Source organism: Oreochromis aureus, linkage group 7 (assembly GCF_013358895.1).
Source record: "Oreochromis aureus strain Israel breed Guangdong linkage group 7, ZZ_aureus, whole genome shotgun sequence".
NCBI lineage: Eukaryota > Metazoa > Chordata > Actinopteri > Cichliformes > Cichlidae > Oreochromis > Oreochromis aureus.
The window spans coordinates 31,876,811-31,890,146 of record NC_052948.1 but is presented as its reverse complement, the minus strand read 5'-3'; the positions used below and the strand labels follow the sequence as shown (position 1 = coordinate 31,890,146).

Genomic DNA, 13,336 nt, shown 5'->3' with positions numbered 1-13,336 from the left:
TTCTTTGTGCAGCATGTGAAGTATTTTACAAAACCCATTTCCACATGAAGTAGCTTTGAGTGAATTGCTGTACTTTTCTTGACATACGTGAGTAAGAACCATCTAATCCTTCTTCTTCTATGCAAAGCTCAGCAAACAAAACCAATTACCTGATAACTAAATTAGGAAACACGTTATTTTTCTGGGCCACCAGAACAGCTTTCAGCCAGTTCCCAGTATTGTTGATTCCACCTTCACCTCCACCCAGACGTCAAACAGAGAGAGGCCGTGAGGGGGCGTGGCTTCCGGAGCCCCTCCCCCCTTGCAGGAGAATCACCTGGAGAGAAGATAAGTTTTAGAGACACAGAACTGCGAGGGGGAGACTCAGGCCGGAGGAGGGTTTACTAGATTCTTATACGGCGTTTTCACTTTTATGAAGTCTTTAAAGGGGAGTTTTTAAAATATCTTTTGGAGTAGCACCTGCTCAGGTTCTTAGCGTCTGAGTTATTTTTATGTCTATGGATACTTTTCTCTGACTTCTGGAGCTACAAAAGTAAACTTCTGGGAATTTTTTGCGACCTTCGGTTATTCGCGGTTTTATTGTATTTTTTTCTCCACTGAGTTGAAGAACGGCCAAGAAATCAAGAAGGTGGTTTGGAGTTTTTACTATTTTAATTGTTTTTTTCACCACTTCGCTAAAATGAATTGGAAGGAGATGCTCAAGTAAGTCCAAATGACTCTGTGAAAATAGGGGGGGAGTTGTTTTTGTTGTTGTTTTTTGTTTTTTTTAAAAATAGGAGTTTTAAGCCAAATGTATCTGTTTCCAGGTTTGTGCTCTGCGCCTTCATGTGTGTCCAGTCTGCTGCTGCTGTGTCTGCTTCAGGTCTGATCCTCACACTCAACATACAGTCACCTGTGCTTGTTTTTCCCTTCTTGTTTTTTAGTTTATAATAACAACAAAATGTCACAATTAATTGGAAAATTCTCCAATTTAAAAACTGTTGGTAAATTCTGATCCCTGCAGTGCGGGGATCTGGTGGCTCTATGATGCTGTGCGGGTCATGTCGTTGCCCTTTGGAGTCACTTGCCAAGTTCCGGTCTCTGGGCCGAGTTCCATTTATGAGTTAGGGCCAAAAAACAGCAAACTTCAATTTTTCTTTTCTTTTGAATTGGTGTAAGATATATAATAGGATATAATTGGTCACCACCACAGGTCCGTTCTCCCTTAAACTGCCTAAACTGATTGCTGAGTCTAGAATAGAACAGAACAGAAAAAAATAGAATAGAGTGGAATAGCCCTTTATTGTCTTTGGTAACAGATAGCTTAACAATAATGTGTTGGAGACATAATCAGTCTCCAGAGAAGATTCCCCCCCCCCTTTCCCTGCATGTTTCTATTCGTCAAATGTAAAACGACTTATTTACTTTTTTTTGTCTGTTTTCTAATAAATGTAATGAATGAAGACAGGGGTTTTTCAGGTAGTTAATTTTGCCCTCTTTAGTGGGACAGCTTATCTGTATTGCAAATCAATATAAAGTGATCGCCTTTTATCCGATGGGATCCATAAAGCATGACTGTTACATAATAGAATTGATGTAACTTGTGTGCTTTGGCCTTTGAACTCACCAGTTGTCAACCTGGTTGAGTGGCTACAGGAGATTTTTGGACTGACTGCGTAAACCAACACCACCATCAGATCACCAAATTAGAAAACTGAGATGAATGGTGTTTCCTAATGTCAGTAGACTGCAGAGACTTGGAGAATGAGTACAGAGCTGTAGCGCTTTACTGAGACATTTATTTGACTTTTTTTCTTCCTTTAATTTGTCATCAGCCCCTGTATGACCGTATGATTCAGAATATTAATTCATGTGATACAAAAATGAGCTCCTGGTGATCAAAAATATTTGGGGGGAGGGTTTTATTTGTGCAGCTTGTTAAGCCATGCCTTACTAACATCACAAGTTGTACCACTTCATAAAGCAGCTCAAACTGTGTATCGTATTGTCAGTGAACTGTGGCAGTATTCGAACAGCATGTTTGAATGTTGTTATAATTGATTTTAATCTGCTGGGGCTGTAGCTGCTAGAGCACAGAACACACACAAGGATTACCCACAGTGACTTTTAATGTTTCGTGTAAACATTAGCTCTTAGAGCACAATCAGCATTAAAATATCGAAATCAAATGAAAGTGTGTATTTTACTGCCCTGTGCACTAAATCATCACTTCAACAATTTTCTGCAGAGTGAATCTGTTTTATTTGCAACAGTGTTGAGCTTTACTGTTGTGTTTTCTATAATAGCATTTTTTTAAATTGGAGTAGGTGGCACTCGCGGGGATCATTTTATACAGAAGAACTGCATGATGTGTAAATTTCCCCTTTTATTTGAATGTGCCCAGCGCCCAAAGCGGAGAGCCCAGTTTAACAGAGAAAGTTGATAATCACTGTCGTGATACCCATTATCTCCGGCTGGGGTTTTTTGTTGAGTCAGCAAACACAGAGAACCTGGTTGTAGTGGACTTCTTTGCTGCAGAACCTACTGGTCTGCTAGGCAGGATGGTTGGTGCTTGTTTTCACTTAAGTTTGTAACTTTATGTTGATGCTAGTGGGACCTCACTAAGACCAATACCCAACAATCTCCTTTGATTTTATTTTTTGGGGGTCAGTTTCTTTGGCTCAGATGTGCCTTTGCTCTGTGTGACGTGTAAAATTTAAATTTTGTTGTGTTTCTCTTTTGCAGGTTGCAAAGGAGACAAATGCAGCACACAAGGCACCTTCCCTACAATGCCTGTTCCTCCTTCCTCCTCTGTTACCTCTTCTCCTTCACTTCCAGTAATTTCATCTCTTTCCTCCTCCATTTCCTCTCCTCCTTCAAGCTCTGCTTCCTCCTCTTCTCCCTCTTTAGCGAAATCCTCACAGACCTCCCAGGACTTCCTGGGTCAGTTTACGCAGGTGAGGTCGCCAAACAACGGGGACCGTAAACACCGTGACGCCAGCGCCGTCCTGCCCTTCATCGGCCTAACCAGCAGTAAGTTCACACTTCAGTAATGCACACACAGATGGAGACAGGAGGGGGAGACGAACCCCAAAAACCAATGAAGGAAAGAATTCAGCAGTTTACCTAAAACAGTTTACCTGATGCTGTTCCGTAACTTTCCCAAAGATTTTTTTTTAAATGCATTTAAGATAAATTTCCAGTTGCTTAGAAAGTTTTGTTGTCTTATGCTGTCATATACCTTCAAATAAAACATCATATGAAAAACTGAAAACAAAACTGGTAATCGGCAACATCATCTATTCAGATTAAATAAAGTCTTTGTTTAAAGAGCCAGTTGTTTAAAATGAAAACAGTATATTCTCTCTTCTGATTTAAATGAGAGCTTTTAAAATAAAATTAATTCAAATCAATTTTCATTGTTAGCCATCCAGATAGATACTAAAACCAACCCCTTAATTAAAAGGCGTGGTTGTGTGGGGCTGTTGTTGGTTCACTTCTAGTGTTTTTCTGCCATTTTCGGAGGTTTGTTCAGACTCTGTGTTTGCTGATGTGAAGCAGAGGATCACAGGAATGTGCTGCCAGCTGGAGACTCTGGTTTATCTCACAGATACCGATACAGTAAAAAAAGAAATGCCTGACCTGAGGTCTGAGGGCACAGCAGTGGCCTTTTGTGTTTTTATTTTGTGTTTTAATTCGTTGTTCAGGGAACAACGAATTAAAACACAAAATAAATCTTATCATACTAACAGTAAATCTTACAAAATTTAAAATCAGGAAGTCTAAGTTCATCTCTTAAAGGAAAACTCCCTGAAAGACAATCAGAAGAACGAAGACACAAGAAAAAGTTTATATATTAATGATACTGGACTGAATACCTGTAATGGAGTTTACAGGTCCAGCATATAGACATTTACCTGGAAATAGCTGCTATATTTGGCATGTGAGAAAGTTTAACTGAAACCTTATCATCCTGTGACAAATATGAAATGCATACATAAGGTTTGGTGTTTAAGCAACCATGAAATGGGCACATCCCTAATGGCTCTGCAGACACAAGCTCCATATCTAATTCTTACAAAATATTGATAAGAAAATAGTATAAATCCCAAATGTGCCCAGCTCTTGTACAGTTATGTAGAGTTGCACACTTCTACATATTTGCTGGCAGAAACTTAAAAATAATCATTCTGTAAGATACTTGACTGTATTCACACTTAAAATTGCAAGCACTTTCATTTAATCACACTTTTGTTGCTCTTGTTGCTCTTTCCTCACTGAAAATGATCAATATTTCTGAAAAGCTCATGTAAGAGATGATCAGCTCTGTAAAGACCTCCATTACTAATTACAGGACTGTTAATTCTTCTGTATAGTTGCTACAGAAGTAGCAGAGAAAACAGTTTTGTTCTGAGATGGGACACATTCCTGCCTTCATAAAGGAAAGCATAAAGGTGGTAAGAGCAGTAGCAGGGTGCCCTTACATGTTAGAGATAACAGCAGACCACCAGGATATTGGTGAGATCAGAAACAGAGGAGCTCGGGTGGAGGTGGTCTGCAAAGTGACTTACAGATACAGCAGGAATTGCATGCAGGTTATATTTTGAATGACCTGGATGGATTTGTTGTTGCTTCCCATGTAAATATCTGTTTTTGTTGGGTTTTTTGAGGTGCTGAGCAGAGTCGAAGCTGCTGTAAGAATGGAGGAACTTGCATCTTGGGCAGCTTCTGTGCCTGTCCTCCATATTTCACCGGGAGAACCTGCGAGTACGACCAACGAATAAGGTAAACCTGAATACAAAAATATTAGATGTGTGCTCCTGTATAATGTTCCACTTACTCTAAAATGCAAAAAAATATTGACTATACTGGTTGAGCCAACTTGGTCTAAGCTAACGGGTTTAAAAAATCTTAAATATCTTAAAGAATCGAGTGCTTCGGGTGTGGTTGTAACTTCCGTCATCTGTGTGCAGGAACTGTGGTTTGATTCCTCACGGCGAGTGGGTTCAGAAAGGCTGCTCCTACTGCCGCTGTGGTTATGGCACGCTGCACTGCTTCGCCAACGTCTTCCATAAAGACTGCGGTAAGATCCAATGGGGACTAAAGGGAGACTTGCTGCAGTTCAGACCAGGTTTAGCTTTTTCTCAGAATCTAGAGGGCCCGTGTCTTGGCTGTGTCGTTCTACTTTAAATGTATGATCAGGTAAGTGAGGGCTGTTTTTGTTTCCGTGTGGATGAGCTGTTGATGGCCATCAGACAGTTTGAAAACTGTCGTTCACGCTTTTTCAGACTTGAAACAAAAACAATTTTCTTTTAAGTGTAAGTGCCGTATTGAAACTCACACCCCACCCACTCATTTACAACTCAAGGCAATGCATTCCTTCTCCTTAACGCCAGCACAAACAATGACAACGTGTAAGCACTTTTAAATATAAAGATAAAGCTGATCCAACATTTTTTTAAACCCCCTCCCCCACAAAAAGTTTTATTTCAAAAAGAATCTAAAGATTTAAAGTTTTGCCACATTATTTAAAAAGCTTTTAGTAAACACTTCAGGTCCCAAAGAGAAGAAATTCCCATAGCGTAATGAAAGAAGTGAGCTTTACATGCAGAAGAAATTTGTTTCCTCCCCCCTCTGTTCTGCCTCTCATCAGGCTGCATACTATGGCTTTAGTTTAACTACTTATGTCTAAATAAATAATTAATTAAAGAGCTCATACTGAAGATAGCTATGGTGTAGCAAGCTGCTCTAGTTGAGGTATGAGTAGTTGCAGCTGTTTGAGTGATTATTTTATTTATCATGAGCTCCATTATTTCAAAATTCTTTAGCCAACTTTCTAAATAACCTAAAGTCAATACTTTGGATAACTTGGCCTATCATTGCTAAAATGTCTGCTGAACATACAGACATCCTAAATCTTCTTGTGCAGTTTTCCAATTCTTTTTTGCTGATAGCGCCTCATGTCTTTTCTGCAAGTATCTGCTTTTTTTTTTTTCTCCTGAAATGTTTTTAGTATTAAAAGCAGAAAATATATTTGTTGGTTTTTTAGCCTGCCAGTAGTACAATCCACTCTTCATCTTTTTTCTAACCCAAGAAATAACGAAGGAGACACCACTGTGCAGTACAAAGGCAGGTTTGGGGGGGAAAACTAAAGGTGACCATGCTGTGTATAAGATGAGGCCTCTTGAGAGAAAGTGTGTTTTTTCTGTAATAAACGGGGCCTTAAAAAATAACCAACTACAGAACATAAAATGATTCCATAAAACAGTTAGTGAAAAAGCTTTTGAGACACAAAATGATAACAAATCATAACTTCAATTCTGCTCAAAATGACAGTTTTCCTGTTTCTGTTTTCCAGATGATTCCGATGAGGTGCGCTGGTATCGTTCATCAGCTGTCAGGATGATTCCCACCGGCTTCTTCTTCTATCTGATGCTGCTTCCTCCTTTGTATTTCTTCATCTGATGCCTTGAAACACCTGGATTTATGTGAAACTGTGAACTGTGTCTTAGCCTCAGCAGGATATTGTTGAAAGCTTGGAATCAGAAGCGAGTCCTTAACAGGGACAGATTTTCTGAAATCTATCATTTTTGCATCCAGAAGGAAGAGACAGACTTTAAACTGTAGCTGAACTGGACTGATTTATGGGGACTCTTTTTGATGCTGTGGTTTATTGGGATCCACTGGCCACCCTGTCCCCTAACCAGATCTATTTATACCCCCTTCTTGTGTGAGCACTGAAAGCTCAGTAGACTCAACCTTTCTCTTTCAATGAGCATTTTTAAGAATTTGCTGAACTCCCAAGTTAACGTGGCTCAACCCAAAAGACCCAACATACAGCCAACATAATTCTCCCCATTAAAATTCAATATATCATTCAGAACTTCTTCTCGTTCAGACAAACCGTGTACCACTATTTCTCTGTTTCCATACCCATATATGCATCAGATGTCTTGAAGAAGAAATGAAATATGTGAAGGAAGCTGTACATAAGATTTTTATGAAAAACAGAATTTTTTCTTTGGTAATTTTAGGATCTCTTACTAAACATTAGATTTTTTTTTCTCTTTGTAAAAGATGATGCAGAGTTTCTTGTTTTACACTTGGTGTCTTCTGTCTTTTTGCACAAACTCAGCCAGCGTGACATTTTGTCCTTAAATATAAACATGTACGCACTATGTGTTTATTAAAGATTCACAGTACTGTGCGACTGATAGTGTCTGTATGGTGAGAAAATTGCTTTGTCTTCATTTAAACCATAACACTCAGTTTACCAAATTAATATGATTGCATTGCAGCTCTTCCTTCCTTTCCATCTCTGTGACTCTATTATCTGTAGGTATTTTCAGAGGGAGCTGTTCTGTCCCTGCCTGTTATCTCCAGAGTTTATTGATGAGGTTAGGATTGATTATCTGCTGCTCTCTTATCTTAAACAAACACATCAGCTGTTGTTCTGTAGTCTGTCGCCCTGCCAGCTGCTACAGATCACCGCTATAATTAACAGGCAGAGTAAAAATAATTTATATCAGAGTTAAACAATCATTACAGTTTCTGTCTGCCTTGGAAGCTGTAAAAATAAACTCCTCTTTAAAAAAAAAATGAAGAGGTCTCATTGAACAAGACTGTCCTTCATTGAAAAAACAATGTTGTGTTGATTGCGCAAACTCTTATTACAACACATAGCTGCTGTTTGTTTGTTTTTTGGTTTTTTTTTTAAAGATAAGTGACCTTTAGAGGTTGAGTGAAAAGGGGCTGCTGGTGATGTGACCCGTCCAGGAGGCAGAACGAAGCACCCTGGTAAATTCAGCTTAGTGCTTTAGTGTTGTAAACTTGCCCAAAACAAATCCCAACAGCAAGTTAAAGAGAAACTTGAAAATCAGGTGTTTGTGCAACCAGCAACATGTCTACCTCGTAATAACGACTTTCTCTGTAACCCTGGGAGGTCTTAGTTATCAACAATGATAAGGAGTAACCCCTAGATAAATATGTGCTAACGGAGTATTTAAAAAAAAAAAAAACATGTTTGATTTGTTCTCTGACTGACAGCTTAGGCTTATTCTTGCTTACTTAAACATTTCAGATGTACACTGGGAATATTTCCAAATTTAATTTCAGAAACTCTTACATGGAGAGTAAATATAAGTAAATATAAGAGAATGTGTATATGTAGATATATATACGTATTACTGACATATCACTATGAAATATTGTCTATTTAATACAATATAACCTCAAATGCTTACTTAAACCTATATTAAACTGGTGGACGTGGACAGCTGGAGACCTGTTACACTTTTTTGACATCTGAAGTCTGCAGCCTGGGGAGCACGTGTAGCTGTTGCATTACAGTGTTAAGTCTGCGCAGTCCCAGAAATAATGATGATGAAAATTACATCACTGGGATCTGAGCGGACTCACGGATGCAGAAAGTATAATGCCTGCTTTAGATAAATGTCAGTCTAAAGTTTGGTGCCACTAAAGGGCTGTGACCACTCTAATAAAAGGAGACCTATTCACATAATGTGCTCCCATTTTTTAGTTTCTTCATTAGTGATTTTATATTCTTGGTTTGTACTACATTAGATTTATGGTTTAAAATAATTTCTGTCTTAAGCTGTCTGTGGTGTAGCTCCTTAATTCATTCTTTGTCTCCCACAAGCCATTTTTAAGACAACTTTCTTTTGATTGGCTGCTTCTAAAGAAATGTAATAAGGGAGGGGCTTCTGTGCTCACAGCAGATGATATCTGCACTCACTGACATCATGTAGTACTAAGAGTAGAAAGAACTGTGTGAAACTGAGTGACTGAAAGTGATTCAGGCAAAATTTCACTCCTAGTCTGATTAAATCTTGCCGTTATAGTTCTGTTGGACAGACCAGAGTTATTGGGTTCTGTGGGTAATTTGGAGTTTGGGGGAGTGGGGGGAGGGGCCACCCCTTCTTACTAGCATTCATTCAGCCACAGTAAACATCAACTACACTGTAACATAATTATGCAGATGACAATTTCACCTTCCTAATTCACCAGGTGACAACTGCTCCATAGATTATCTCTGCAAGGGACAAATAAAATGGATGTGCCTGAAACACCTCTGCTAGATGCAGATAAAACCAAGGAGTTAGCTGAAAAAGAAGAAAAATGCTGAGCGTTAACACTTACCTGGACTGTGCTCTCTGAAAATCTGAGATCTGTCAGAGATCATGATATAATCCTGGACTCAGAGATAAATTGGTTACAGTCTGTCATCTGAAAAAGAAAGCAAATCAAAAGATTTATGCCCATGCAGAAATGAGAGAAACTAAGCCACACTTTTCCTATCCAAAAGCATCAATAGTCTGGTCTCCCAGAAAGCAGAGTCACAACAAAGAACAAAAAGAAATGAACATATAACAGAATTTCTTAGGTCTCTGCACTGGCTTCAAATGTGTCAGAGCAGAGATTGAAATCCTGCTACTTGTCTATAAATCTTCCAAGCAGTGGCTCAGGTCTTCTGAGGCACTGCTTGGTAAATGAGAAAAGGTAAAGAGTCATAGTTTGAGCTGGATTTCCAGACAATTCAAGGAGAACCTCTCCTCTTTATAGTATAAAATAATGCTGTTTTGGCCAAACTGCTGGGGTGTGTCAGTTAGACACAGGGTCTCCATGGTGCATGGGATTTCATGAAATCGGCATTCGTCTGTCACATCCTTCTTTAATGTCTGCTCAGTTGATAATCATGCAATGTCTGACACCACCACCCCTCAAGCCTCTTAATGCAGACTTCGTATGCCTCAACTGTTATCTCTTAAGGCCTCCTGTATGAGAGCATACAGCATCTGACAAAAGAGAACTGTGTGTCAAACTGTGCTGAGAACGCGTCGCCTCTGCTCACTTCTCTTTCATGTTTCATGCAGCTCATTTGCAACTTTTGCATGTTGTAAACTTTGTCCCCTCTCTCTCGTGTGGTTCATAACTGTTTCCTCTCTCCTGTGCATTTTTGCTGATATCTCTGGCTCTGGTTCTTGTTTTGCAGGGACTGACCTCACCACCGGCACAGTGTTTATTGTTTCTAATTCTCACTGCTCATCTTTCCTCCTTTCACTCTCCTTTTACCACAGCCACTCACGGCCATCAGATGTCCTCCCTCAGCCTGTTTCTCTTAAAGGTATCTTACTGTTAAAAAGGAGTTTTTTCCTCCTATCGTTGCCACAGGATTACAAACATTCAGTTTGTAATCCAGTTAAAATCTCGACCTAACTATGTAAAGCTCTGTGAAATTAGTTATTTTCATTATTTGTCACAGTATGACTGAAACTCCATTGAATTTAAAATCTGCTTAGTTTATTTCCTTGACTGCAAGCCTGTCTATAGGTAGCTGCTTTTACTTATCCTCCAGTTTAAATGATGGGGTACAAAACGTGAGTGATGCTACTTAAAAGGAAAATGAGGAGAGAAAGAACACGGATGTCAGGCCTTTTGTCAAGCAGCAGAGGAGGTTTCATAGTTTAATCCCATGGTAATCTGAGTGTAATCTCTCCTTTGTTATCTGGACTACTCCAAAGAAAAATGTGTCTAAAGTAAGTCTTCCAACTGGAGGAAGAAAAAACTACTGGAAAATGTGATTTCCCAAACAAAGGCCTTCTCAGTCATTCAATTTTGTTTCTATCTCTGAGCAGATCTCCGGTGGAGCTTTCAGTCTAAACTAATGTGCATTCTGGATCCTGTGAAAATTAATGTTGATGTTCTGTTTGTTGATCCCCTCTGAGAAAAGGTTAAAGGGATTGGACCAGATTTAAGCAGCTCTGAGTGGAGCAAGGGGGTCTGAACAGAGGAGGAGCAGCAGGAGGGAAGAGCGGGGATTAAAGGGGGATGTGAAAGAGAAGAGGAATGCTTAATGTCTTTATACTACTTTTCCATGTTCTCCTGTGACTTTAGTGCATTAATGCTCATGTATTGTTACATAAAGCCGATGTGCAAGATTCCGAAAAGGTTTTATAATCTAGTTTCTGAGCTGAGTAAAGCAAACAACTTGGAAAAGGGAGAGTGGAGAGATAAATGTAATGAGGAGGAAACTGTGGTGAGCTTCTTATCTCTCCAGGTTCCTCAAACAACAGCTTTATTTGCTGATAGCAGCACTGCAGATAACGGCATTAACAGACACATTTGTATTTCTGCGCTCCTGGAGACTCTACGTGACACTACTTCAATCACAAAGACAAATTATCAGCTCTTTTAGTATGAATATGTTACCTCATTAAAGACTTGAAGTTCTATCTTTAAACGGAGCTCAGCTGAGCAGCAGCCAACCCAGGCATGGGGGGATGTGGGTTGTGTGAGAAAGGATCATGAGTTCGAAGCTGGAAATCGAAGGGGGTGGATGTTGAATGTTGTCAGTGCATATGCTCCATGGGTCACATGTCAGAAGAGTATGAGGAACTCCAGAGTAAATTGGATTAAGTGGTAAAGAGCCTGGAGGAAGAGACTGTACATTACATATGTAGGTGAAGGAAACAGAGGTTGTGAGGAGGTGAAGCAGTGTGGCTTCATGCTGAGAAAGAGCACTTCAGATGTGATGCTTGCTTTGAGAGTGCTGGTGGATCAGGAATCTGCACTGAACCTGTCCTTGTTTGCTGTAGTGAGGGACAAACTTACAGAGCATATCTGGTAAGAGTCCCTGTGGACTAAGATGCTTGCATACAACATTGTGATCTGTATTAAGACTAGCGAGCAGGTGGAAGAGAACCTGGAGAGGTGGGGAATACATGTGTGTGAGTAAGGATACGTCCACACTAATGCGTTTTCACTTGAAAACGCATCGTTTTCTCTCCGTTTTGCCCTCCCGTCCACACTCAGACGGCGTTTTCGCTGATGGAAAATGCAGCGTTTTGAAAATGCTCTCGAAAACGCATACATTTGGAAACGCTGCTTTCGCGTAGCAGTGTGGACAGCAACAACGCAGACTTTCTAAAATGATGACGCATGTTAGTCATATGATGCAGTCGTATGATCAATTAAATTAAGATGGCAGAGGGCATTATACAGCAGTTGTTTTGTTTGCTCTCAATTTTGACAGCCCTATTAAAGATTAATATCAGTCTGTACATGCTCCAGAGAGCTTTTCTTCAAATTCTTTAATTCTCACTCACTTTTGCAACTTTGTACTTTTGTGTTACTCGCAGCAACAACTCCACCTCATTGTTAGTCTATTTTAAAAACTTAGTGCTGTTCCTCAACATTTTGCCGCGACGTTTCAAAGAGCAGGTGTTGTGCCAAAAAGCCTGCCAAAAACGGATTTCCAATTTTTCCGTGTGTTTTTTATGTGTAATATCGTTACGTATGTTGCTAAATAGACTTTGGTGAATAGGTATTACAAAGCGGTTATATATAAAATTAAAAATTTACCTGTTTCTCAAGTATCTTTGTAACTGTGTTATTATACTTAGATTATAATCAATCAGCTTCCTTTTGTCCACTTAAAATATGTTTACAGAACTATTTTTGCATTTGTTGCAATTTCAGCTGTCCTCTTGGCCAGAATACTCTTAAAAGACACATTTTTAAAGTCAACAAGATTTTTTTTAACTGCATAAACAAAGGATACATAAAAGTCACTGCCAAAAACTGATTGCAGCTTCTACCTTGTTACAGGAATGTTGTTTGTTGCTTAAGATCACTTGATATCATTCATGAGGGATACATTTGACTTATGTTTCACATATTATAGACCACCAAGTTATTTATAGCAGTTTAAATAAAAGCAATCAGTTTTTGGCAGACAATCACTTTTTGGCACAACAGCGGAAAGTAAATAAGCGGCAGACAGAAATGAGGCAGGTCGAATCGTCTTGCGTTTCACACATGCGCAGTACTGGAACGTAAGTGTTTTCGGCCGTCTCAATGTGAACGCACAACTCTGTGAAAACGACTGAAAAATGCTAGTGTGGACGCAGAGTGTTTTCCAATGAAAACAGCGTTTTCAAATCGTTTTCAGTAGCAACACTCAAATCTAGTGTGGACATAGCCTAAGAGGGAGACAGATGGAAAGGTGAGGATGGATGGAGTAGAGATAGTGAAGGTAGAGGAGTTTGAATACGAGGGATCAGACATCCAAAGCAATGGAGAGTGCAGGCAAGGTGGAGCAGGTAGAGATGAGTGTGAGGAGTGATGTGTGACAGAAGGAGAGCAGCAAGAGAGAAAGGAAAGGTTTAACGATGGTAGTGAGACCTGCTGTGATGTATGGTTTCCTAAGATTTTCAGTGGGAGTGAGCCGATTGGCCAGGACTAGAAATGAGTACATCAGAGAGACAGCTCAGGTTGAGGAGCCTCGAGACAATGTTAAAGAGGCAAGGCTGAGATGGTTTGGACATGTACAGAGGAA

The 13,336-nt window shown here is 39.6% G+C and overlaps 1 protein-coding gene across 1 annotated transcript; it reads left to right on the top strand.

Moving 5' to 3' along the window:
• Positions 1-349: 349 nt before the first annotated feature.
• tdgf1 (teratocarcinoma-derived growth factor 1) lies at positions 350-7,580 on the top strand. The gene is made up of 6 exons (XM_031728471.2): positions 350-702; positions 807-862; positions 2,725-3,012; positions 4,650-4,764; positions 4,953-5,062; positions 6,338-7,580. Exons 1-6 carry the CDS (start codon positions 680-682, stop codon positions 6,442-6,444), a joined length of 699 nt encoding a protein of 232 aa, XP_031584331.1. The 5' UTR covers positions 350-679; the 3' UTR covers positions 6,445-7,580.
• The last annotated feature ends 5,756 nt before the right edge of the window (positions 7,581-13,336 follow it).

What these genes read in the sequence shown, in the direction of transcription:
- tdgf1 (XM_031728471.2), top strand. Translation starts at nt 680, where the DNA reads ATGAATTGGAAGGAGATGCTCAA. An exon ending in TGCTGCTGTGTCTGCTTCAG is followed by an intron (nt 863 to 2,724) that starts GTCTGATCCTCA and finishes TCTCTTTTGCAG; the next exon opens with GTTGCAAAGGAGACAAATGC. An exon ending in CGTCTTCCATAAAGACTGCG is followed by an intron (nt 5,063 to 6,337) that starts GTAAGATCCAAT and finishes TCTGTTTTCCAG; the next exon opens with ATGATTCCGATGAGGTGCGC.